This window comes from Carlito syrichta, unplaced genomic scaffold (genome assembly GCF_000164805.1).
Source record: "Carlito syrichta isolate Samal-C Ts95f unplaced genomic scaffold, Tarsius_syrichta-2.0.1 Scaffold302324, whole genome shotgun sequence".
Taxonomy (NCBI): Eukaryota; Metazoa; Chordata; class Mammalia; order Primates; family Tarsiidae; genus Carlito; species Carlito syrichta.
In genome coordinates this window covers 297,859-325,089 of record NW_007246420.1, presented here as the reverse complement: position 1 = coordinate 325,089, position 27,231 = coordinate 297,859, and the positions used below count along the sequence as shown (strand labels likewise).

Here is a 27,231-nt window from a genome sequence, read left to right as displayed (position 1 = left end):
ACAAAAAATAAAATTTCACATATTTTTATTTTTAAATGGGAGCTAAACAATGTATAAACATGGACATACAGAGTGAAATAACAGACACTGGAGACTGGAAAATGTGGGATGGTGGGAGGGGGAGTGAAGGATGAGAAATTACTTATTGGGTACAATGTACACTACTCAGGTGATAGTTACAAAAAAGCTCAGACTCCACCACTACTCAGTATATTCATATAACAAACATGCACTTGCACCCTCTAAATCTATTTTTTAAAGTTAAACATAGAGTTACCATATGGCTCAACAATTCCACTGCTAGGTATATAGCCAAGGTAAATTAAAAACATATGTTCACATGAAAGTTTGTACACAATGCTCCTGTCAGTATTAGCATTATTTATGATAGCCAAAAGGTGGAAAGAAACTAAATCTCTATAAACTAATGAAGAGATAATATGACATAGTCATATAATATAATAGTATTCAGCAATGAAAAGGAATGAAGCACTAGTAACATGTCATAACATGGATCAACTTTGAAAACATGAAAATGAGCTGAGATCGGTAGCTCAGCCTGTAATCTCAGTGCTTTGGGGGGCTGAGGTGAGTGGATTGCCTGAGCCCACGGGTTCGAGACCCGCCTAGGCAACTTGGCGAGACCTCATCTCTACAATAAATCAAAGATTAACCGGGTGTGGTAGTGCGCGCCTGTAGTTCCAGCTACTTGGAAGGCTGAGGCGGAAGGATCGCTGAAGTCCAGCAGGTTAAGGCTGCACTCCAGTCTGGGTGACAGAATGAGACTCCAACTCAAAAAAAAAGAAAAAAGAAAACATGTAAAATGAAAGAAGCAAGTCACCAAAAAGCACATATTATATGATAACATTTATTTGAAATGTCCAGAATAGGCAATTCTATAGAGACAGATTAGTGGTTGTCTGGGACTAGGGGTTATGGGATAGGAATTAGGAATAACTGCCAATGGGTAAGAGGCTTATTTTTTAAGTGATGAAAACACTCTAAATTAGATTGTGTGGATAGTTGCATGACTGAATATATCAACAACGAGTTAGCACCTTAAAAGGGAGAATTTTATGATATATTAATTGTATCTCAATAAAGCTAATAAAAAAAGGCACAAAGTTTTCCACTGAAATTAACAAAACATTGGTGAGATAAATTTAAATAAAGACATAAAGAAATGAAGAGATTTCCTCATGGTGTATTTGTATACCATGTTTGTGAATTGGAAGACTTGGTATTGGCTAAGATATCAATTAACCCTATACTTATAGGGTCAAGAAAATGCCAGTTAAATCCTTCCAGCTTCTTTTTTTTCATGTGAATCAACTTGCTGGTTCCTGAAAAATATATGGGAATACATATAATCAATAAGAGCCAATAGGCTCATATAAAGTAAAATTTAACACATATCATGATATGTCAATACTCTAAAGACAATCTGGCATTGGTACAAGATTAGGTAAACATAGCAATAAGACAGAATAGAATACAGAAATAGATGACATTTGACATTACAAAGGTATCAATGCAATTCAATAAATAGTGCTGACATTACAAAGGTACCATTGCAATTGACATTACAAATAGTGCTGGAGCAACTAGTTATACATATGGAAGAAAATGTCTCTTGACCTCCTATCTAAAAACAAAAAATTGAGTTGGATTATAGCTCTAAATGTGAAATGCAAAACAAATAATGCTTCAGAAGAAAAATAGAATATCTTCATGATTTAGTCCATTTATTTCCTCCCAGTTCTGAAGGCTGGGACATCCAAGATTAAGGCACTGGCATCTAGTGTCTGGTGAAGGCTTTTTTGCTTTGTCTTCATATGATGGACGGTAGAAGGGCAAGTGGGGACATTTGACAGACGCATGAAAGAAAGAGTAAGCCCTCTCCCAAAAGCCCTTTTAGTAGTGACACTAATCCATTCATGAAGGTGGAGCCCTCAGGACCTAAGCACTTTCCGTTAGGTCCCGCCTCCCAACACTGTTGCTTTTTGAGTTTTGAAGAGGAAAAAACATTCAAACTATGGCACTTCATGTCCTTAAGATAGGCAAAGGTTTTTAAGCAGAATGCATCAGCTCTAAATAAAAAAATAGATTGAACTTCATACAAAATTAAGAGCATCTGTTCTTCAAAAAGACTTCATTATCAGAGTGAAAAGGAAAGCAACAGCCTTGAAGAAGATATCTGCAATACATATATCCTACAAAGGCCTTGTATCCCAGTATATACAAATACCAATAAATAAACAGGAAAAAACACAAACTGATTTTAATAAAATGGTCAAGAGTTGAACAGATGCTTCACCAAAAGGGATATTTAAATTGCCAGCATAGGAAAGGATACTAAAGTGAGTATTCATCATTAGGGAAAAGCAAATTAAAATCATGCTGTTACCCACCTACTGGTTTGCAAAAATTTAAAAGACTGATAATACCAGGTGTTCCAGAGAATGTGGAGCAACAGGAATACTTTGCTGGTAAAAGTATAAATTGGCACAATTACTTTCTAAAATGGTTTGGGAATATCTATATAGTAAAATATATACCTACTTTATGACCCAGCCAGCTATTCCACTCTTGGATTCCCAACAGAAATGAATATAATGTCTACCAAAAGATATTTGAAGAATGTTCATAGTAACTTTATTTGTAATAACAAAAAACTAAAAGCCACACACATATCTCTCGATATAGAATGATTAAATTATGACAAGGATTGGAAACAGCCTGCAGACCAAATCTGGCCCATTCATTATTTGTTTTTGTATGACTAATAATCTAAGAATGGTTTTGGAACACAGCCAGACTGGTTTGTTTGCATATTGTCTATAGAAGCTTTCATGCCACAGTGGCAGAGTTGAGTAGTTGTAACAGAGATGATCTGGCTCACAAAGCCCAACATATTTACTAGCAGGCTGAAAAATTATTGCTGACCTCAATAAAAAGGACTCAGCTCAGAGTCATGTGGATGTAAAGGAGTCAGACAAATACCATTACATTGATTGCATTAAAAGGAAGTTCAAGAATACACAAAACTAATCTATGATACTAGAAGTCCAAATAATAGTCACTTCTGGATAGAATCACACTTGACCAGGATGGGGCACATGGTAGCATTCTGGTGTCTTGGAAATGTTATCTTGATCTATGTGTGGTGGTTAGCTGTGTATGTAAAAAAAAGATTGAGTGTATATATAATATTTATGAACTTTATTTTATTTATTCCTCAATTTTAAAAAGACCAAGGCTAAAGTTGCATTTTCTCTCATCTTTCAGTATAAAATTCATTTTTCAAATATCTGCTAATGAGCGCCTTTTATTACCCTCTTCAAATCGTGAATGCAAATTAATACTCCAGTTTGCACTGTACAATAGGAATGAAGTCTTTAAAGTGTTTTTGCTATATTTTATGAAATGTTTAAAGTGTTTGCAGTGTATTGGAGAAAACCTAAGTTTATATTTAAAATGTAAAACTCCATTTTGTGGCTTGTCTCCAAGTTGTTAACTTGTTATTAAACTTCTGTGTGGCTGATGCAAGAATTTTATAATTTTGCTCATAAACAACCCTCACAGCCCTGCACCCCACCCAGTGCTCTAACAGGTTTCCCCTTATCTGAGTATACCGTGTGCCCCCTTTTTCCGAGTATACTGTGTGCGCCCTTATCTAAGTGTCAAACGCCAGAACATGTGTCAAACGCCAGAACATGTGTTTCATGTGTTTATCTCTGTAATGACTCGGTTTCCCAACTGCTTTTGCCTATAAAGACTCCCCGCAGATTTCATTCGTTGTCGAGAGTCTGGGAGGCACAAGTCTCCTCTCGACCGCGGGCTTTAATAAAGGGTTTACTTATTAATTTGACCTTTAATTGGGCTGGTTATCTGATTTCTAGCGATTCGTGTATAACAGGAAGACCACCAGTCACAAATAGCTGTTTAAGTTTAGATTTATTAGAACCAAACACGATTAAAATTCAGTTCCTCAGTCAAACTAGCTACATTTCAAGTTTTCAGTAGCTACATTTAACTACCGGCTGCTGTATTGGACAGCACAGATATAAAAAAATGAAACACAGTTTTGCAGAAAGTTCTGTTGAACAACAATATCCAAAGCGTTATACGACTGTTACCCTAATTTTACAGGTGAAGAAACCGAAGGCTAGGGATATCTCTATATCACAGAGCTGCATACGATCACCTCATTCTCACACTATGCTCACACATTTCTTTTCCCACATTCATTGCCACAGGTGAACTCTCGATGTCTCATTCACTTAATTTGTGTAATTCCATAAGAATCTATCCTAAACTCATAATCATAAAAACAAAAACCATTTTCTTACAAGCGATAAGATACGTAGTCAAAGACCAGATCTGATTAATCGCAGACATCCCCCCCAAAGTCATAACGAAGCCATTCCCAGGAACTTTCACACACAATCCCTGTCTTCCAGCCTTTTGGAGCTTTTCCAGCCCAGGACTACATTTCCCTGAAAGCATCACGGCCAGACGTAACCTCTTGGTGTGACGGTCTCTGGAACTTCTGGGAAGTCACTCGAAGAAGACTTTCGCCCTAGGAGGGTGAGAACCACAGTTCAGTCAAGGAAGACTCAAGGCTCAGCCTGTTCAGGACCGCAGGACCAGATCACTGGGTCTACGGTGATGTGATTCTGGCCAGTTTCCCGCTTTCGACTACGTTTCCCGAAGGCCACCGCGTCGCTGCGCCATGACGTACACTTACGCCGTTACGTCTTGACGCTAGGATCTAGTCGGCTGCGACCGGGTGAGTGAGCGGCCTCGCTGGGACCCGTGCTCTGCTTTCGGGTGGCTGCGTCGAGAGAGAACGTCCTGTATGGTGCTGAGATTACCGGAGTCCTGGCTGGGGGTTGGTGCTGACAGGAAACGGGACATTTCTCCTCGGTCGCAATGCTCTAGGCTAATTACGTATGGAAGCCGACCCTGTCGGTGTGGAGGTGTGGCGCCCCTCTCCGTCCGCAAAATCGGCACCGTCACTTTGGTTCCGGGAGCCGGGGGGGCGTGATGCTACTAGTGTTTCGAGCGTTCCTCCTCTCCCAATTGACGAGTATGCACTCCGGAGCCCCTTTCCGCGGGCAAAATCGGTACCGTTGCTTTGGCGGACAGGAGCGGGGGCTGGGAACGGGTGGTTGCTTTTTACTTGTGGTGTTTCTCCATGCTGTATGTGTGCGAGTGAGCTTGTGTGGTCCCGGGATAGCCTCACCTACAGCCTCGTAAAATTGCTCCTGTCCTTTGGCTCCTCCGCGCCTCAGTATTCTCCGTGTGACACGGACAGCGTTCCTCAAGCTTAGAATTGCGCGGTTACAGCTGCTGCAGTTCTTTTAGAAAACGAGGCTCCTTTGAAGATGCCCTGATGAGGATTTACCCTTGAAAGTGCCGTAGGAAGATGATTGCTGTAATAGATACCCCATTCTACCTTGAGAGTCCTGTGGGGAAGACTAACCTCTCTCTTGCCTGGGTTTGGTGTGGGAGGTGCTCTTAAATTTTGTCTGCACTGAGAACTCTGATATTCTGTGACTGTTTTTTCTTTCCTTTGTTCTGCTTTTACCGAGAGAAGTACACAGAGGGAAAGAATATTGCATATCTGCAAGACTTGGCGTACAGTAAGTTTCTGTGTTTTTTCTTCCCTCAAATTTTTCCTTATCAAGATGTTTTCCATCTCCTGCAACATCTTTCCAAGGAGGAACCAGGCATTCCAGTAACTGGTCCGTAGGCATCCCATAAATGCTGCAAGAATGGAATCGTCAGGCTCCTTCTACTCCCAAGGCACATTACTTCTTTTCACCTAGTGACATAACGTCTTTTCTGGGCTTAGTTTTCTTCCTTCCTTCCTTCCTTCCTTCTTTCCTTCCTTCCTTCCTTCCTTCCTTCCTTCCTTCCTTCCTTCCCTCCTTCCTTCCCTCCCTTCCTTTCCTCCTTCCTTCCTTCCTTCCTTCTTTCGAGTTGGGGGTCTCGTTCTGTCACCCAGGCTACAGTGTAGGGGCGCAGTCACAGTTCACTGCAACCTTGAGCTCCTGAGCTAAGGCAATTCTTCTCCCCTCAGCCTCCAGAGTAGCTGGGACTACAGGTGCATGCTACCATTACGGCTAATATTTTATTTTTTGCTGAGACGTAGTCTGGCTGTATTGCCTAGGCTGGTCTTGAACAGTTAACCTCAAGCAGTCCTCTCATCGTGGCCTCCCAAAGGGCTAGGATTACAGGGGTGAGCCACTGTGTGTGGCCTGGTTTAAGATTTTGATAACTATACCTTTTGGAGGGAAACTTGAAGTCTTTTTACGTTTTAGCTTCATGATGGAGTTTTCAAGCAGGACAGAAAATAATACAAACTCCAAAGTTTCAACACCAAATGAATACTTGCAGTTGCTCTTGTATCAATCCTTCCCCCTTTTTTTCTGTAGTATTTCAAAATTGTTATGCATGTACATATGCATATATGACCAAAAAAGACATATTTTAAATAACTACCATGCTGTTATCCTAACATAAAAAAACTAACAGTAATTCCATAATATTGTATACTCAGTTCATATTCAAATTTTTCCAATTCTTTCAAGGACTGATTTTTACAATTGATTTGTGTAAGTCAGGATCCAGATAGATTCCACATATTGCATTCGGTTGCCAAACCTCCTAAGCTTCTTAAATTCTTGACAATTTCCCTCCTGTTTTTTTTTTTTTTTAATTATTTAAAAAATTTTGTTGTGTTTTATATTGATGCCACTGATTTGCAGAAAAACTAGATCATTTGTCCTATAGAGTATTTCATATTCTGCTTTTGACTAATTGCTTTCTTGGAGTGTCATATAGTTTGTCCTCTGATCCTTCATATTTCTGTAAGTGCACAGTTAGATCTAAAGACTTGATCAGATTCAGATCAGATTTTCCATAAATCACATGTTCAGACAAAAATAATTCATAGTTGCTGCTATGTGCATCCTAGTATGTCACATCATAAGCCTCCTCACATCATGAGGTTCTCAAAGTCTGGTGTCCCACTTTTGGAGATGTCTTATTGATGTGCTTAAATGGTGCCCACTTAAATCTTTTTTTTTTTAGTTGGGGGCTCACTGTGTTACCCAGGCGGGAGTGCAGTGGCATAATCATGATGATCATGGCTCACAGCACCTTTGACCTCCTGGCCTCAGGTGATCCTTCCACCTCAGCCTCCTGGGTAGCTGGGACTACAGGCATGCGCCACCACACCTGGCTAATTTTTAAATTTTTTTTTCTGTGTAGAGATGAGGTGTCGCTATGTTTCCTAGGCTAGTCTCCCAGTTTCACCAAGCATGCCTTGTCTGTGGTGTATGGGTATTGCCCCCCTCAAGGGATTGAAGTTTGGTTCTTGACAAGAAGGGAGACAAATTCTTCCATATTACCATGATTTGTGACCCTCTGAAGGGCCACAGTATATAAGTAGATATGTACATTGTGTCTGTGATAACAAAATTTCACAGGAGGTGGGGTGGGGTGGTTATTAAGAAAAAAGTATCTATTAATAAAGAGGCTCTTTAAGGGTGTGATAATGAATACTTTTTTAAAAGATTAAGAAATGCTGACTTAAAAATTATCCATTTGTGATTGATGCTGAGGTCCATTATTTCATTAAAGATTACATACGGCGATTTAAAAAAATTCTCTCACAGCTGGGCATGGTGGCTCATGTCTGTAATCCCAGCATTTTGAGAGGCAGAGGCAGAGGATTGCCTTAGTACAGGGATTCAAGACCAGCCTTGGTGAGACCTTGCCTCTACAATTAAAAAAAATAATTAGCCGGGCATGGTGGCGCACGTCTGTGGTTCTAGCTACTTGAAAGACTAAGGTGGAAGGATTGCCTGAGCCTAGCAGGATGAGGCTGCGGTGGCTGTGAATGTGTCGCTGCCCTCCAGCCCGGGCACAGAGTGAGACTCCTACTCAAAAAAATAATAAATAAAATCAAATTTAAAAGTTCTCTCAATTCCTTCTGTATTTGTTAGAATGGGTTTATTCTGGGTTTATTAGTTCTCTGTATAAGAACTTTTCTTCTGGAAAGGCAGAATAATTTATTTGATTCTTTTTTTTTGAGTTGGAGTCTCACTGTCGCCCAGACTGGAGTGCAGAGTGGCCACTGCAGCCTCGACCTGCTGGGCTCCGGCGATCCTTCCGCCTCAGCCTTCCAAGTAGCTGAAACTACAGGCGCACACTACCACGCCTGGCTAATTTTTTGATTTATTGTAGAGAAGAGGTCTCGCCAAGTTGCCCAGGCAGGTCTCAAACCCGTGGGCTCGGGCAATCCACTCACTTTGGCCTCCCAAAGAGTGGGATTACAGGCTGAGCCACTGAGCCCGGCCTATTTGATTCTTTATGTGTTAATTTTCAGAGAAATGACTTGGTTCTCTACAACCTACTAAGGAGTCCCAAAAGTAAGTGAGTTTGTTTTGAGTACCATATTGGATTTTTTGTACACATTTGATATGCTTCAAACCATTGTAATTCTTCTTCTTCTTTGTATCAAACTATTCTCTCTTAAGTCTGTGGTAGGCCATTCCAGGCAGTTCTATGTCTTTTTGACATGATCCCATTGGAGGTGATAGCTTATTTGCTTTCTGGTACAACAAATTGTCCTAGATTTTCCTTCTACATTTCCTGTACCAGGCCTGACATAAGCCATTTCTGTAAGGAATTCTGGTTCCTCTAGTTCCTCTTGTAGAACATAGTATACAGAGACCACATTCTGGGCATTAGGGGTTCTCCTTGTCATAGGGTTGTTGTTTCTTTTAGGCCTTTTCAGGGAACAAAGCTAATAACTTGTTCTTAAAGTTTAAATCTTAAATCATGCTTTTATAATCATAATTCCATTTAGACCAATAATCAAAGAGTTTTTTCCTTTTCTTTCTTTCTTTTTTTTTTTTTTCCCTCTGAGTCAGTTCTCACTCAGTTGCTTAGACTAAGGGCAGTGGCACAATCACAGCTCACTGAAACCTCAAACTCCTGGGCTCAAGCAATCCTCCTTCTTCAGCTTCCTGAATAGCTGGGAGTATAGACACACGCTACCAAGCCTGACTAATTTTTAAAATTTTTTTGTGGAGTTGAAAAACAACTCCCGCCTTGGCCTCTCAAAGTGCTGGGATTACAGGCCTGAGGTACTGTGCCCAGCAAGAGTTTTTTTCTCATTTGATTTTATACTTGTATCGTTCTTCTTTTATGCTAGTAATCTTAGTTGCTAGTAACACTGATATTATTTATTTCTTTATTTTTTGGAGAGAAGTTTTCACTCTTGTACCCCAGGTTGCAGTGGCATGATCACAGCTCACTGCAACGTAGAACTTTTGGATTCAAGCGATCCTCCTGCTTCAGCCTCCCGAGTAGCCAGGAGTGCAGGTGTGTGCCATCACACTCAGCTAATTAAAAATTTTTTTTTTTTTTTGGAGTTGGAGTCTCACTGTCGCCAAGACTGGAGTGTAGTGGCCGCTCCCGGCCACCTCAGCCGCGACCTGCTGTGCTCCGGCGATCTTCCGCCTCAGCCTTTTGAGTAGCCGGAATTATAGGCACGTGCTACCATGCCTGGCTAATTTTTAAAAATTTTATTGTAGATTTGAGGTCTCGCTTGCCCAAGTGGGTCTCGAACCCGCGGGCTCAGGCAATCCACTCACCTCAGCCTCCCAAAGGCGCAGGATTACAGGCTGAGCCACCGAGCCCGGCTTTTTAAGTTTTGTAGAGCCAGAGTCTTGCTATGTTTCCTAGGCTGGTCTTGAATTCCTGTTCACAGGCTATCCACCCACCTGGGCCTCTCGAAATGCTGGGATTGAAGGTGTGAGTCACTGGGCTGGGCCTTAGATTTCTTTTTTTTTTTTTTTTGAGTTGGAGTCTCACTCTGTCGCCCAGACTGGAGTGCAGTGGCTGCTCCCGGGCACCGCAGCCTCGACCCGCTGGGCTCTGGCAATCCTTCCGCTTCAGCCTTCCTAGTAGCCGGAATTACAGGCGCACGCTACCACGCCCGGCTGATTTTTTTTTTTTTTTTTTTTTTTTTTTTATTGTAAAAATGAGGTCTCACCAAGTTGCCCAGGCGGGTCTCAAACCCGCGGGCTCAGGCCATCCACTCACCTTGGCCTCCCAAATCTTTTTTTTTTTTGAGTTGGAGTCTCACTCTGTTGCCCAGACTGGAGTACAGTGGACGCTCCCGGCCACCACAGCCTCGACCTGCTGGACTCCGGCGATCCTTCCGCCTCAGCCTTCCAAGTAGCTGGAACCACAGGCATGTGCTACCAAGCCCGGCTAATTTTTTGCTTTATTGTAGAGATGAGGTCTCGCCAGTCAGGTCGCGAACCTGTGGGCTCAGGCAATCCACTCGCTTCGGCCTCCCAAAGCGCGGGATTACAGGCTGAGCCACCGAGCCCGACCTTTAGATTTCTTTTGGTTATTATATTTTGCTGTATTTAACGTTTACGTTTTGTGTTTGGTTATGTCTCTTTAGTTTCTTAATGAAGAATCAGTGTTCACATAGCATTGATTTTTTTTTTTAATATTTTAATTATTTTTTTGAGTTGGAGTTGCACTCTGTCACTCAGGCTGGAGAGCAGGGGCACACTCATGGCCACTGCAGCCTCGACTTGCTGGGCTCAGGTGATTCTTCTGCTTTAGCCATCCAAGTAGCTGGAACTACAAGGCATGCGCCATCACGCCCGGCCTATTTTTGGATTTATTGTAGAGACACGATCTCACCAAGTTGCCCAGGCTGGTCTTGAGTCCGTGGGCTCAGGCAATCCTTTCACCTTGGCTTCCCAAAGTGCTAGGTTTATAGACATGAGCCACCGCACCTGGCCACCACTGATTTAAAAAAAAAAATTTTTTTTTTAATATAATATTACACTTAGAGAAAAGTTGTGTTGCAAAAAGAGTAGAAAAAACTCTAATATGCCCTTACAGATTTACCAGTTATTAACATTTGTAACATTTTGCTTTTTTATGTGTTAATTCTCACTATATATGTACTTTTTTGTGAATCACTTAATAGTAATATTCAGATTTTATACTAATATATCTTTTATACTAACAGTCTTGGTTGCTGTTAACATTAATATAATTTATTTGCTTTGTTCTAAAATACATTTATAATTGTTTCAAAACAACAATAACCATTACTGCTATTAGGATAGCTCTCTGTTGCCAAAGCTGGAGTATTTGATCACAACTACTGCAACCTCCACATTTATATCTATAATTACATGTGTGTATTTTCTAAGTACAAGGCATATAACTGTAGTATTAAAGTGAAGAAATGTAGCAGAGATATAATAATCTAATTCAGAGAAATTCATAGAAGAATCTCCGGTTATTCCAGTTCTGTCTTTTTGTTCCTTATCTGGCATCCAGTCTAAAATCATATCTGTGATCAAACATTTCACTTAGTTATCATGTCTCTTTAGTCTTCTTTAATCTGAAACAATTCCTGAACCTTTTTTGATCTTTCATAATCTTGACTTTTTTTTTAAGACTATACATAGGCTAATTATTTTGTAGATTGTCCCTCAATTTGTATGTATTTGATGTTACCTTGTAATTCTATTTTGGTTATGCATTTTTGGGGAGGAATACTGCTTGTTCATTGCCCAATATCTTCAGTTAGTTGCTTTTTGTATTACGTCCAGAACTACTTGGCATATCTACAGAGAAGTTAGTCTGGTAAGAGCTTAATCATTATTGGAATTGGAAGTCTTCAATTTAGTTTCAGTGTAGATTTTTCCTATTTAAGGATGAACTTTTTTTAAATTTTTATTTATTTTTTACCTTTTTTTAATTTTAAAGATGTGGTGGGTACAATTTAGGGTTAGGTATACAAATGCTCATTATGCACGTACCTTTGTTGATGAGGTGTGCCCCTCCCTCCCCTGGCAGTTACCTTCAACTGCCAAACCACTCCCACTCCCCTGGCAGTTTCCCACTACTGCCAATTCCTTCCTTATAGTATTATGAAAATTATTCAAGGTCCACTTATGAGTGAGAACATATGGGGTACTCTGTTCTTTGTTTCTGTGATAGATCACTGAGTATGGTAGACTCTAAATCCATCCAAGTTGCTGCAAAGTCCAAGGATGAACATATTTAGTCAATGATTTTGTATCTTCCTCTTGACTTTTAAAGTAAAGCTGTTTGATCTTTGGAGAGTTATCCTTTTTGGCTTAAGTTACAAATATTTTCTCATATTTTGTCATTTGTGTATTCTTTTCTCTTAGGCAGTTTTTAAATGTAAAATTTAATCATATGATTGTGAGACATAGTTATAAAGACTTTTCCCAAGTGGACCCTGAACATTTATCATAATACTGCGTGAAAGATATTGGCAGTAGCAGATCACTGCCAGGGGAGGGAGGGGGGCTGCACATAGCACTAATAAGGGTACCTGATCCCAAACCAGGTGAAGTGAGGACCAATGGGAAGCCCAAACTTCACTTGTATGATGACCACTTATGTACCTGACCCTGAATTGTACCCCACATCTTAAAAAAACAAAAAGACTTTTCCCCTCTGAAGTTAAGAGAAACACAGCCAGTTTTTCTTTCGAGCATTTTTGTGATTTCATTTTTAAATATTTAGATCTCTTATCTATTTGGAGTTAATGGTATATGGCATATGCGGTATAAAATGGGGATCCGATTTCTGATTTTACCTTTCTCCAATAACATTTTTGAACAATAACATTATTGAACAATTTATTTTTCTTCAAAGATTAGAGATTTGATTCTGTTCTGTTAATCTCTATATCTATTCATATGTCAGTATCCAACATTTCAATAATAGGAACTTTGTGGTATTTTTTAAATGTCTGCTCTTTTTTTTTCCTGGTATTTTTTTGACTATTTTTGCTTTTTTTTTTTCTTGTTGAACTTAAATTTCATGTATCTGTCTCCATACTTGTTAGTACTTTTATTAGGTTCATGTTTAATTTATATGTCATACATCAAAATTCCATTTACTTGCAAATAATTAACATCTTTATGTTTAGCTTAGGTATTCTCAGTGAAGATGATATTGCCTCCAAGAAGGTGAAAATTGGTTGAAGGGGGACAAGATCTTAGTACAATGACATGTGGCTCATCAGTGCTCTACTATACCCCCAAAAAATCTTTTATTTTTTTTCCAGTTGGGGTTTCACTCTGTTGCCCAGGCTGGAGTGTAGTGGCATGATCACAGTTCACTCACTGCACCTCTTGGACTTAGGTGATCCTTTCTTCTCAGCCTCCCAAATAACTGGGACTACAGGCACATGCCACCAATCTTGGCTCATTTTTTTTTAATCTTTTTTTTATGGAAGCGAGATCTCACTATGTTGCCCAGGTTGGTCTTGAACTCCTGAGCTCAAGCAGTCCTCTCACATTGGCCTCTCAAAGTCCTGGGATTATAGGCATAAGCCAAAATGTTACTTCTCATTATTTACCCTTTCTCTTTGACTTTTCTTGATATCATATGAGCAACATTGTCATTAAGGTCATGGAACATATATTTGTGCTAGATCAATGTTGCCAACAAAGAAACAAAGAAATGATGAATGCTACAAAACTGTGGCAAATAGAAGGATATAACTGGATTTTGAGGGAGGGAGCCAGCAGGCCAGGCTAATTCCTCATCTTGGGAGAAATTTAGCTGTGCCACTTTGAATTTTCAATTTAAGCAGATGACATCACTTTCTCACACTTGTTTCCTGATCTGTTGAAATATTATTGTTTGCATATCTGGATAATTAAATATTATATAAACACCATAATTTTAGCTTCTCTACAGCTCTCACATGCTTAAGCAAGAAAATCATAAGTGACCATGATTGGGAATTAGGGTATGTTGGACTACAGGATTCTGGGAATCATAGATTAGGATGAGGCTATGACACCATATACTCAGGCATTTGTATTGTGATGGAGACTGTTTGGATTTGTTGGCCTTGGCACCATGTCTGTCACAATGTCAGTGAGTCTGGCTGATGTTCATAATATCTGAAAGGATACCATTTTTGGTCTCTGAAGCCCCTTTCTAAGGCTCGGAGCAAATCGCTTCACTTAGTGTTTGGGCCCCGGGGGTAGGTGTGGGACTCCCTGGGCATGCTGCTCTCCTACTGTAGAGGAGAAGATGTTATGGGGAAGTAGCAGCATCTGAAGTCTTGCTCAACATGGAGATTAAGGAAAGGTCTGGCCTGAATCCCTTCTGCGGTAGCTGTCTTCCATAGGGTTTGTGGAATGACTGAGATTTTGCCAGGGTCCTTCCAAGAGAGGAAGTAAAAGGAATTCTAAGTCACTTATTTTGTGGTCTCTGGGGCAAGTCTGATGTTGTGGGTTCTTTTTCCTTTTCCAGCACTGGCTTCTCTGAACTTTGTACAACTCCAGAAGAGGAACCCTGAAGATTGATCTATTCTGACAGTTCTGAAAACCATGCCCCACGTGAGTTGCTGTTTTTTCATTCCTTCTTGAAGTGCAATCATTTTATTGTGTGATGTGAACACCAGATTTATTTATCCCAGAATTTTCTGCCTTGTTTGGTCCCTTAAGGGAACTGTTCCCAAATTTCTTCCATTCCTGTAATAGTAGCAAAGAGCTCCATTCTTCTGTAAATGTTTCTTCCCTTTCTAAACAGTTTTTCAGTGTTCATTTGGCAGATAATTCTACGTTTTCCACATGCAGAGTCTCCTGCTTGGAGCTCTGAGGGAGCAGAAATATCTTCCAAGAACAGTACAAATCAGTGAGGTTGAGATGAATAGTTAAATGGGACACATAATCTTTGATCTTCTCTATAAACCTGGGTTTTTCGCTAGGAAGTGATGGCATTTCTGCTGGTTGTTCCTAGTCTCAGTGTGTGTGGCAAGATTTTCTGTGAGTCTTTTGAGATTGAATGGTAACCTCAGTCTTGTGAAGGAGAGGATCTTGCTCTTGTATTGTTTCGTATTGTTGTTGTTAACAAATTACCGCAAATTTAGTGGTTTAAGACAATACAAGTTATCATCTTATACTAGAGGTCAGAAGTCTGAAGTTGGTCCTACAGGGCTAAAACTAAGTATCAGCAGAGCTGTGTGTCTTCTGGAGGTTTTAGAAAAGAATCTGTTTTCTTGTCTTTTTCAGGTTCTAAAGGTTGCCACAGTACCTGGCTTGTGGCTGCCCTTCATTTTCAAAGCCAGCAATTGTAACATTTTGGTCTTTACTTTCATTCACATTTCCTCTGACTCTCCTGCTTCCCTCTATAACTTATAAATACCCATGTGATTACATTGGGCCTAACCAGGTAATCCAGGATAATCTCCCCATCTCAAAATCCTTAATGTAATCACTCCTGCAAAATCCCTTTTGCCATGTCAGATAACATATTCACAGGTTTCAGGGATTAGTTTGTGGACATCTTTGGGGCCTTTATTCGGCCTGTCATACCCCTCTTGCTCAGGAACCAGTGAGAGAGGATGATCATCAATCAGGTGCACCTTGGAGTTGTCTGGGATGTACCAGTCCAGAATGATGTCAATATACACCTGACCTGGCATCCATCACCTTGCTGTAATCTAGAACATGGAAAGAAGGAGCATATAAAGCATGTCAGATACATACTCTCCTAAGAATTTTAGATTCTTAGAGCTCAAAGACATTAGAGAATTTATCTAATTAAATGCTCCCAAATTAGCAGATTATTTCACATATCAAATAGATATATCATATATCCATTCTATTCAGTGACATACCATTGTGACTTGATGAGAGTCTGAGTCTTCAATAAATTCTCGTTATATTCAAATTTCTTTTTTTTTTTTGAGTTGGAGTCTCACTCTGTCGCCCAGACTGGAGTGCAGTGGCACGTTCCCGGCCACCGCAGCCTCGACCTACTGGGGTCCGGCAATCCTTCTGCCTCAGCCTTCTAAGTAGCTGGAACTACAGGCACGTGCTACCACGCCCGGCTAGTTTTTTTGATTTATTGTAGAGATGAGGTCTCGCCAAGTTGCCCAGGCGGGTCTCAAACTCGCGGACTCAGACAGTTCACTCACCTCGGCCTCCCAAAGTGCAGGATTACAGGCTGAGCCACGGAGCCCGGCCTATATTCAAATTTCATTTTCTAGCCTAGAGATTTGATTTACATTATTTGGAAAGTTTTCATCAACTTTGTTTATCTTTTTCTTTAAAGGGAGATGGGAAGGGAAGAACTCATATTTATTAAGAATTTATTATTTATTGAGAATTTGAAAGTTTAATCTGCTATATGACTATACAATCTTTTATTTAATTGAGAGACTGCATTCATCTGGCCTTTTTTATTCCTTGACCTTTCTGGATAATGGAATTATTCTATTAGATAAAGGAAGTCTTATCTGTGGCAGTAGGAATGGTCTAGAGTCATGTTGATACTATGGTTTAGGCACCTAATTTCCTTCCGTGACCACTGATGTTACAGGTGTTCAGTTGTGGCTTGCTATTTATTGTGTCATCCCTTTCAATGATCTCCATTTTTTCTCTTTTCACCACAAAATCATTATCATATTTTCACAAATAATGAATGGATTTGTTGTTTCAGTGGTTGGTGACTTTCAAGGATGTGGCCATTGACTTCTCTCAGGAGGAGTGGGAATGCTTAGATTCTGCTCAGAGGAATTTGTACAGAGATGTGATGTTGGAGAACTATAGCAACCTGATCTCACTGGGTAAGATCCTCTTACATGATATTCATAATTTGTTTCCCCTGGTTTTTGTCTTCTTCATTGTGAATTTCTGATTTCCAGGTTTGAGTTTTGTAGAAGTGGAAATGGTCAGCTCCACGGTATACTTTTTTATTTCTCAAGACTGTCATTTCTTTCTCTGCCATTTTCTGTCGTGCCTCTCTTTTTCAGTGGTCATTGAACTGAATTTGAATCTGGAACTCCTGTAGCATGACTGTGTATCATTTCTTTTCTTTTAAGCTGGATGTGTGATCCCCAAGCCAAATGTATTTTTTTTATTAGAGCAAGGAAAGGAGCCCTGGATGGTGATGAGAACCATGACAAGAAGACAGAACTCAGGTGATAAGGACTGGCCACACAATGGAAGCTATTGCTGGTAAAAATATAGCTGGTCTGTGAGGTGGCAGCATTTTGAGCTGCTTGTGTGAAGCTCTCTTCAAAGGCCTGTGAAAAGAAAGCTTGAGACCTAAGGGGAACAGGTTATGTCAGTATGAGTTCCTAAAGAAATCTCTCTTCCAATTCCCATTTACCACTCGTCTTCTCTCTTTAGTTTTAATAAGGGAGCTACCTTTGGTCTTTTTCAGAGACAAACTCTTGATCTATATTGTGAATTGTGTTTTTTCCCCAGTTGCTCTTTTATACTTGAACCTAGATAAGTATCTCTAGACAACAAATGTCTGTTGAGAGCTTACTATGTTCATAGATAAGGATAGTCAGGGATGATCTCTCAGGGGAGGTTACATTTGAATTGAGACCTGAATAAAGTTAGCAATGAAATAATCAGGGAAATGTGTGTTTAGGCATAGGGAACAGAAGACCCTGATAGAGACTAAGCTTCACTTGATTGAGGATCAGAAAGAAAGCCAGTGTGGCTAGAACTACATGAGTGAAAGTGGAAATTAGAGGTGAGATCAGAGAAACAGGCAAAGATCAGATTATGTAGGTCCTGTAGACCACTGCAAGGAGTGAGATTTTATTCTAAGTGTGATAGTGAGCCTCTGGCTGTTTTTTTTGCAGATAAGCAAGGGATCTTGGTTTAAAGGTCTTTCTGGGTGCTATGTGGACAGTGCAGATAAGAATGGAAGCAGGAAGACTAGTTAGAGGACTAGTTCATAAGTTCACATTAGAGATAATAGTAGCTTGTAATACGGTTGTTAATATGTAGAAGTGATGAGAATGGGTTATATTTTGAAGGTAGAAATAGTACCTTCCAAACGGAGTTGTTTTGAAGATTGGAAATAGATGGATTGGAAATAGAGGCATCAGGGTTTCCTTCCTGCCTGCAGAAGGAAGTCAAGAGTTATGTATTTGAGATGCCCATTAAATATCCATGTGGAGAAGTTAGATAAGCATTTGGAAACCTGCAGGTCATGGGGTAGGCAGTGGATAGTAGGTAGTTAGGACTGAAGAGAGAAATATAACCTTAATATCTGTATCATGGGACTGGTTACGATTATGGAAGAATTGGCTTATATGGAAGGCAAGGTAAAGTCCAAAGACTAAACCATGGGGCATTCCAGCATTCAGTCAGGAAGAGGAAAATGATCTAGCCAAGGAAATTGAGGAGTAACTACAGTAACCTGTGTTTTAGAAATAAGGAATGCAGTATATTGGAAGCCGTGTGAGAAGCAAATGAAGGGAGCAGTTAACTATGAGAGATGATGCTAACAGGTCAAATAAGATGAAGGCTGACATTTGGCTATTGGATTTGGCAAAGTGAAGGGTATTGGTGACTCTGACAAATTAGGTTTGGAAATGAGAGGAACAAAAACCTGATTGTAGATGATTAAAAAAAGAATGAGGAAGAAATAAGTCAATAATAAAAACTAGAGTAGAGCAGTGAGTTAACTCACTGGGCAGTGTTGAAGGCTCACTTGAGGACCTCTCAAAGGTACAGAGTAAAAAAGTTTTAGAAGTTTTTAATAACAGTGCTATAATAATTAGGGGAAAGAAGTGTGATGGAAGTTTGTCTGTGCAGTATCAATTCAATTGCACAGAAGTCCATGGAAAAGAGCCAAGAAGGAAATATGGCAAAATGTTAATTATGGGTGTAGGGATAGTGACAGAGAAGAATAAATTTTTGTCTACTTTTTTCTAAAAGGGTCTTAAGTTTTGAGGTTTCTATGTTCTTTGATGATGAGTTAAAGAATAGATATATTTCAAAATTTTTAATTTAATTAAATAGTACAAGAATTATTGAAATAATAGTAATAAATTATATTGATGTGTCTAGTTTTGGCATTTAATTGTGGAGAGATTAATACTCTCCATCATTAACTTAAAAGGTTAATGCTGTTTAGCTTCACAGTGACATTAAAACATAGATATTGACAAGTTTTCACAGTGTTTTATGGAACTAGGTCAAGTACTACAGGTATCTTAGTTCATTTTGTGTTGCTTTAAGGGAATGCCTGATGCTGGTAGTTTATAACGAGGTTTATTTGGCTCATGGGTTCTGCAGGCTGTACAAAAAACATGACAGCAACATCTGCTTGGCTTCTGGTGAGGGCCTCACTTATGGTGGAAGGCAAAAGGGAGCCAACGTGTACAGAGATCACATGGTGAGAGAGGAAGTGGGGGGGAGAGGTGACAGGATTTTTTAAACAATCTGCTCTTAATGGGAACCAATAGAGTTCACTAACCCTTAAGTGAGGGTGTTAATCTATTCATGAGGGATCCATTCCCATGACCTGAACACTTCCCACTCTTACCTCTCAACACACTACCCTGGGGGTTAAATTTCAACATGAGATTGATGGGGACAAACAAAACTATAGCAAATGATATTTCATGTAGTATATGCATCAGGATAGTTAGAGTATTGTTATGGCATGCCTGATAAATCAAGCAAATGTTATGGAACGAAAGTGAGGTTAATACCCACAAATATAATTGATCTATTCTGACAGTTCTAAAAACCATGCCCCACGTGAGTTGCTGTTTCTTCTTTCCTTCTTGTATTGAAATCGTTTATTGTGTGATGTGAACACCAGATTTATTTATCCCAGAATTTTCTGCCTTGTTTTGTCCCTTAAGGGTACTGTTCCCAAACTTCTTCCACTCATGTAGCAAAGAGCTCCATTCTTCTGTAAATTCTTCTCCCCTTTCCATACAGTTTTCCAGTGTTCATTTGGTAGATAATTCTACATTTTCCACATGCAGAGTCTCCTGCTTGGAACTCTGAGGGAGCAGAAATACCTTCCAAGAGCAGTACATGCTAGTACCGTGAATCAGTGAGGTTGAGATGAATACTTAAATGGGACACATGACAATCTTTGATCTTCTCTACAAACCTGGGTTTTTCACTAGGAAGTGATGGCATTTCTGTTGGTTGTTCCTAGTCTCAGTGTGTGTGGCAAGACTTTCTGTGAGGCTTTTGAAATTGAATGGTAACTGAGTCTTGTGAAGGATTAGATCTTGCCCTTGTATATTTTCCTATTGCTGCTGTTAAAAAATTGCCACTAATTTAGTAGTTTAAAACAATACAAATTATTTTCTTATTATGTTAGAGGTCAGAAGTCTGAAATCGGTCTTACAGGGCTAAAGCTAAGTATCAGCAGAACTGTGTGTCTTCTAGAGGGATATAAAGCACTGCCAGGTCGAGTTGAGTGTATGATCTGAAAATAGTAGGACTCAGTGAGCAAATCCTATAATGGTAAAGACTCTTCCTATTGATAGAACATACTAGAAATGTACAACAATATATCCTGAAGATTGATGTCTACTGATGAGTTAACTTGTGTAATTCCTGTTAAACTTCTAACTATAAGTAGAAAAATAAAGTCTAAACTTCATAATATAGCTGGAGATTATTTAATGTTACTTCCATGTAGGATTGTAGTCAAAAACATTAATTCCTGTGGGAATAGCAATAATAATAGTAGCTAATATAAAATGTTTGGGTATCAGTAACTGATCATAGCTCAGGAAGAGGCTATGATACCATACACTTAGGTATTTGTATTCTGATAGGGACTGTTTGAATTTGTTGACCTTGGCATGTCTGTCACAGTGTCAGTGAGTCGGGCTGATGTGTATAATGTCTGGAAGGATACCATTTTTGGTCTCTGAAGCCCCTTTCTAAGGCTCGGAAATCACTTCACTTAGCATTTGGGCCCAGGGGGGAGGTGTAGGACTCCCTGGGCATGCTGCTTTCCTACTGTAGAGGAGAAGATGTCATGGGGAAGTAGCAGCAACTGAGGTCTTGCTCAACACGGAGATTAAGGAAAGGTCTGGCGTGAATCCCTTCTGCAGTAGCTGTCTTCCATAGGATTTGTGGAATGACTGAGGTTTTTCCAGAGTCCCTCCAAGAGGGGAAGTAAAGGTAATTTCGAGTCACTTATTTTGTGGTCTCTGGGGCAAGTCTGATGTTGTGGCTTCTTTTTCCTTCTCCAGCACTGGCTTCTCTGGACTTTGTATAACTCCAGGAGAAAAACCCAGAAGATTGTACATATATGGTGGGATCATAACATAAAGCTTACAAAGCCAGTTGATATTATGGGTCATACTATTCTTTTTTTTTTTTTTTTTTTTGAGTTGGAATCTCACTCCGTCATCCAGGCTGGAGTGCAGTGGTACACCATGGCCACCACAGTCTTGGCTTGCTGGGCTCTGGGGATCCTTCCACCTCAGCCTTTCAAGTAGCTGGAACCACAGGCATGCACCACCACACCTGGCTAATTTTTTGATTTATTGTAGAGACGAGGTCTCACCAAGTTGCTTAGACTGGTCTTGATTCCCTGGTCTCAGGCAGTCCTCTTGCCTCGACCTCTCAAAGTGCTGGGATTATAGGTTTGAGCCACCGCGCCCCAGCCAGCTTTGCTTTCTTATACTTCAAATTATTCTTTCATCTTTGTGTGATGGTATTTTTTTATAGTGCCTAATGAAATTTTCTTCTCTTATACTTTTTGTTGTGAGTACGTGTTTTGGTCTAAATAAATATAATTGTTAAACTCTGTAGATTTGGGGTTACTTCTTCTAGGGATAGCTGAGTGTTACGCTGCACTTTGGTTTATTTAAGCATATAGTATGCTTACTTTATTACTTATCTTCCTCTAGTTATAAACTTATATTTATTATAAATTTGGATTTATTGAAATATTTGAGGAAGGAGATGGACACTGTGTGTTTGCTTAATGGCCCTAGTCAGTTAAGCTGTCTATTCTTACTAATTTACTACTGAATCCTCCTTTGACCTTTAACTTCATAAAGTTTATTGTGGGTTGGATATTCTTTAATTAGAAAATGTAGCCCATTTCTTTCCATCTTGTAAGCCTTGATATAACATTTTACGTAGATACTTGTGCTTATTTTAGTGCCTTTTAAGTGTTTGTTAAAGATGGCAATATGTAGGCTGAATTAGCAAGAGATGGTGAGGTTTATTGGGGCTTATTGATTATAAAACAGATTCCTTTAGAGGAATATAAAGCTCTGCCAAGTCCTTTGAGTTTTATGCTGTTGCTGGTAATACTTTTGCAGATAACTTGGTTCATTTAGCTATTTAAGTTTGTAGCTAAGCATAGTGGGGTATCTCATCCCAGTCTGGGTCTTAACTATCATGCATTCAAATATATTAAAGTCACTTTCGTAGTTTATATTAATCTTAGCTGTAGCTTTTCATGGCCTAGTTAAGGTATACCTTTATTTGTTTATAGTCTTTTTTTTTTTAGAAAGCAGGATTTATTAAGAGGACAGAAAAGCTCTTACAGTGGGAGGGAACCCGAAGGGGTTGCTGTATTTGTTTATAATCTTAAACACATTTTATGCTGGGTTTTATTAATTTGGGTTATCATATGACTGCAATAGTTGGTATGGAATTTACCAACCCCAAGGAATATAGCTTAGTCAAACTTTTGTTTATTGCTTAATTTTTAACACTGCAGTTCCCCATGGAGGTGCAGTTCTGTAAGGGTAAGGGTTATGAGCTGCTAATTACGTGCTTGATGCCTACTACTTTTGATATTTTGTTGATCTAGAGGGCATTTAAAATGAATACGGGCCGGGCTTGGTGGCTCGGCCTGTAATCCTGCACTTTGGGAGGCCGAGGTGAGTGGATTGCCTGAGCCCGTGGGTTCGAGACCCACCTGGCAACTTGGCGAGACCTCATTTCTACAATAAATCAAAAATTAGCCGGACATGGTAGCGTGCGCCTGTAATTCCGGCTACTTGGAAGCCTGAGGTGGAAGGATCGCCGGAGCCCAGCAGGTCGAATACGACGGCTGCAGTGGCCGAGAGCAGCCACTGCACTCCAGTCTGGGTGACAGAGTGAGACTCCAACTCAAAAAAAAAAAGAATGCGGATACTTGCATATGTTAATGAAAATTAATGAAAAGACCAGGACCAAACCTTTTTGTTTATGGAGTTACATGAACTTATCTGAGCATTTTCAGTGCCTTGCTTTGTAGGTTAAGCTACATTAACTTTTACTTAAAGAATTCCCTCTTGAGAAAAAATTGCTAAGTTTAAGTGCTGTGTCAGTATTGAGGGTATTTTTAGTAATCTCAGTAAGAAACAATAACACATTTTAGCCTAGAAAGCCTAATTTTTTTTTTTGGCAGAGTTAGCTGAAGTTTTATTTTTTGGGGGAAAAAAACCCAAAACAATTGAATTAGTTCTTAGCTGGGGGCACAGGCAGGAGGAGGGTACCCCAGCCAGTAAACTCCCCCCAGGAGTGGGCTGAGGGCTAGAGCTGAGCCTCAGGAGGAGCTTGCATCCTCTAGCCTCCCTCACTGGAAAGCCATCTGTCCCACAGGCTCTGGGGTGGCCCCAGGCGGGGTATACTGGGAGGGGCTGCGGTGGCTGTTCACTTGGGCAGGACATCAGAGTACTTAGACATCAGTGTCCTGTCCCGGGTCTCGATCTTCTTCACCACCATGGCCCTGGAGGAGCTGGTGAGGTTGAAGGTGCTGGAGCCCCTGCCAGAGCCAAAGCCAAAGCCGTAGCTGAGGCCGGAGCCATAGGGTGAGCTCAGGCCACCTGAGTAGCCACTGGTGGTCTTGGTATGGATACTCATGTTATGCATGGCAGACTCCAGCTGGCTCTCCTTGCCCTCCAGCAGCTTCTGGTAGGTGGCGATCTTGATGTCCAGGGCCAGCTTGACGGTCATGAGCTCCTGGTACTTGCGCAGCTGCCGTGCCATGCCCTGCTTGGCCCACTGCAGGGTGGCCTGCAGCCTGGCCAGCTTGTTGTTGGCGTCCTTAACGGCCATCTCCCCACACTGCCCTGCATCTGTGATGGCGGCCTCCAAGGAAGCCCTCTGGCCTTTGAGACCCTCGATCTAAGCCTGCAGCCGGCTGATGTTCCGGTTCATCTCAGAGATCTCTGTCTTGGTGCGGTGCAAGTCATCCCAGTGCTTCCCGGCTAGCGTCTGCAGCTCCTCGTACGTGGTCTGGTACATGCTTTCAGCCTCGGCCCCGCTGCGGTTGGCGATCTCGTCGTACTAAGTGTGGACCTCGGTGATGATGCGGTCCATGTCCAGGGAGTGGGTGTTGTCCGTGGACAGGACCACGGATGTGTCCGAGATCTGGGACTGCAGTTCACGGATCTCTACCTCATACAGCTGCCTGAGGAAGTTGATCTCATCAGTCAGCCCCTCCAGGCGAGACTCCAGTTCCACCTTGTTCATGTAAGCTTCATCCACATCCTTCTTGATGAGGACGAATTCATTCTCCATCTGTGTGCTGATTTCATCCTCGTACTTGTTCTTGAAGTCCTCCACCAGGCCCTGCATGTTGCCCAGCTCTGCCTCCAGCTTCAGCTTCTTCTGGCCCAGTGTGTCCAGCTGCCACTGGAGGTTGTTCATGTGACTCTCGAACATGTTGTCCATGTTGCTGTGGGCTGTCTTCTGCTGCTGCAAGAGGCTCCACTTGGTCTCCAGTATCTTGTTCTGCTGCTCCAGGAACTGCACCTTGTCGATGAAGGAGGCAAACTTGTTTTTGAGGGTCTTGATCTGCTCCTTCTCCTCTGTGCGTGCCGCCTGGATGTTGGGGTCCACCTCCAGCTTAAGGGGACTCGGCAGGCTCTGGGTCACGGTGACGGCTGTGGTACTGCCGGCCCTGGTATAGCCTCCACCCAGGCTCAGGCCGGCGTCCAGGCTGCCCCAGAAGCTGCTGCTGCTGCCTACCCGGGAGAAGCTTGAGGAGCTGACGTAGATGCCGGCCTGCTGGTATAGGAGCAGCTGCTGAAGGTCCGGGGACTGGAGGTGGACAGCTTGTAGGACTTCTGGGTCACCCTGATGGACATGGCGGAGGCTGGAGTGGAGGCAGGTGGGCCAAAACAGGCGGGTAGCCGAGAAGGAGCCAAGAAGCTGCTTTGAGATCGAAAGCCTAATTTTTAATTGATTTTTTGATTTGGAAAAATCCTTTAGTTGGGAGTTGGGCTAACACTTAGTTCTAGATGTTCTTGCAAGTAGATTTGACTATATGTATATGTATGTATATATAATATATATATATATTTAAAGAATCAGACCACTGCTCTGTTAAACTCTGCTGTCTCCACATGACTCTTTGAGCTATAGCTGCCATGTTTTCTTAGCTTTGGCCCCCTCCTCTACCTTGGGGAGCTGAATCTCCTCTCTCTCTTTTACTTTCTAAATAAACTTTTTTGGGAAAAAAAAAGAATTGATTAGTATTTGGGTCTGAATGTGTATATCACATAGAAAATTCCATAATCGATCATGTGACCAAAGGTGTTGTGTACAAATTTTGGGTTTTTTTTTTGAGTTGGAGTCTCCATTGCCAAGGCTGGAGTGCAGTCGCATGATCACAGCTACTGCAGTCTTGACCTTTTGAGCTCACATGATCCTTCTGCCTCAACCTTCGAAGTAGCTGGAACTATAGGCATGTGGCACCATACCTGGCTAATTTTAAAAATTTTAGTGTAGAGTACAAGGTTTTGCCAAGTTGCCCAGGCTAGTCTTGAACTCCTGGACTCAGGAATCCTTTCACCCCTGCCTCCCAAAGTGCTGGGATTACAGCATGAGCCACCACGTCTGACCTTAGTACAAATATTGAAATGTAGTCTAACTTGAAACTGAGTTTCAGTTTTAAAGTTTTAATAGGCATTTATTGTCAGTTTGAAATAATTGTTTCTTGACCTGAATAAATATTAGGGTTGGAATGAGGCTACTGGAAAAGCATATGAAATAGATGTCTTTATATAGTGTTGATAAGAGGTATTTTTGTAAATGTTAGTTTTAGTTACAGTAATTGGTAAAATTAAGTTGATAAGTAAAATTATGATAGAGGTAGAGAAGAAATTTACTACTTTTATATGGAATTATACCAGTTTTTTTGTCTCCTAAGTCCAACAGTTTACTTCTATTCTTTAATTTGAAAAAGTTATATTGTTATATATGGAGGCATGACAGCGTTTCTTGCATACTTTCTCAGTAAAAACAGTAGTCCCTCCCTTATCCAAAAAGAGTGTATGTTCCAAGACCCCTAGTGAGTGCCCAAAACCACAGATAGTACTGAATCCTATATATGCTATGTTTTTTTCCATCTGGTAACAGAGGAGTCTTCTAAGTGATTAATAGGTGAGAAGTATATACAGTGTGGATATCCTGGACCCTTGTCCTGTGAATCTGTCTGTCCCTGGACGGGACAGAGTAGGACAGTACAAGATTTCATCACACTACTCAGAAGAGCACACAGGTTAAAACTTCTGGATTGCTTATTTCTGGTATTTTCCATTTAATATTTTGGACCTCTGTTGACTCTGGGTAACTGAAACCACAGAAAGCAAAACCGCTAAGTGGAGACTACTGTAAGGAGCTTTAAGCTTCTGGGTGTTTTTTTGGTTTTTTGGTTTTTTTTTGAGTTGGAGTCTCACTCTGTTGCCCAGACTAGAGTGCACCGCTCCCGGCCACCGCAGCCTCGACCTGCTGGGCTCTGGTGATCCTTCCACCTCAGCTTTCTGAGTAACGGGAATTACAGGCATGCGCTACCACGCCCGGCTGATTTTTTGATTTTATTGTAGAGATGAGGTCTCACCTGCCCAGGCGGGTCTCGAACCCACAGGCTCAGGCAATCCACTCACCTCAGCCTCCCAAAGGCGTAAGCTTCTGTTATATAAGATTTACAAGTGAATATTTTTTTAAAGTACCAGTGGTGCCAAAAAATGTATACACAAAAAAGTATATACATTTTAAGAGATGTTATCTATGTATCACTTTTTAAAGTTGAACTGAGTTACAGTATCAATGTATACTATGACATTCACTCAAATGATGGCATTAATCAAATGAATGCTAGTGTCACCATGTGACAGGCAGGACAAAGGAAATGGTAGAGGCACAGCTGTCATCAGAGGAGTGCTATAATCAGAAATGTCTGGGTGCTGATGGTAACCACTTTGAGGACCTCTTATAATTGCAGAAGTCAAATATGACTTGTATTCATCTTGTGTTATTGGTGTATATTGAGTATTACAACTTTAATAACAGTTTTTTTCTTTCTTAAAATGTGTATACATTTTTGGCACCCTCTGTATATCTACAGTATATCAGTTCTAGAGTAATTTGGGGGTTA

At 40.7% G+C, this 27,231-nt stretch overlaps 1 protein-coding gene and 1 pseudogene across 1 annotated transcript in view; one reads left to right on the top strand and one right to left on the bottom strand.

The window, feature by feature from the left end:
- The first annotated feature begins 4,981 nt into the window (after positions 1 to 4,981).
- LOC103258664 (zinc finger protein 571) overlaps positions 4,982 to 27,231 on the top strand; it is a 116,013-nt gene continuing 93,763 nt past the window's right edge. The window contains exons 1-4 of the mRNA XM_008056327.2: positions 4,982 to 5,129; positions 5,603 to 5,648; positions 14,365 to 14,450; positions 16,558 to 16,684. Coding sequence (XP_008054518.2) covers positions 14,442 to 14,450; positions 16,558 to 16,684 — 136 coding nt within the window. The 5' untranslated portion in view covers positions 4,982 to 5,129; positions 5,603 to 5,648; positions 14,365 to 14,441. The remainder of the gene's footprint in view (positions 5,130 to 5,602; positions 5,649 to 14,364; positions 14,451 to 16,557; positions 16,685 to 27,231) is intronic.
- LOC103258663 lies at positions 23,502 to 25,250 on the bottom strand (annotated as a pseudogene).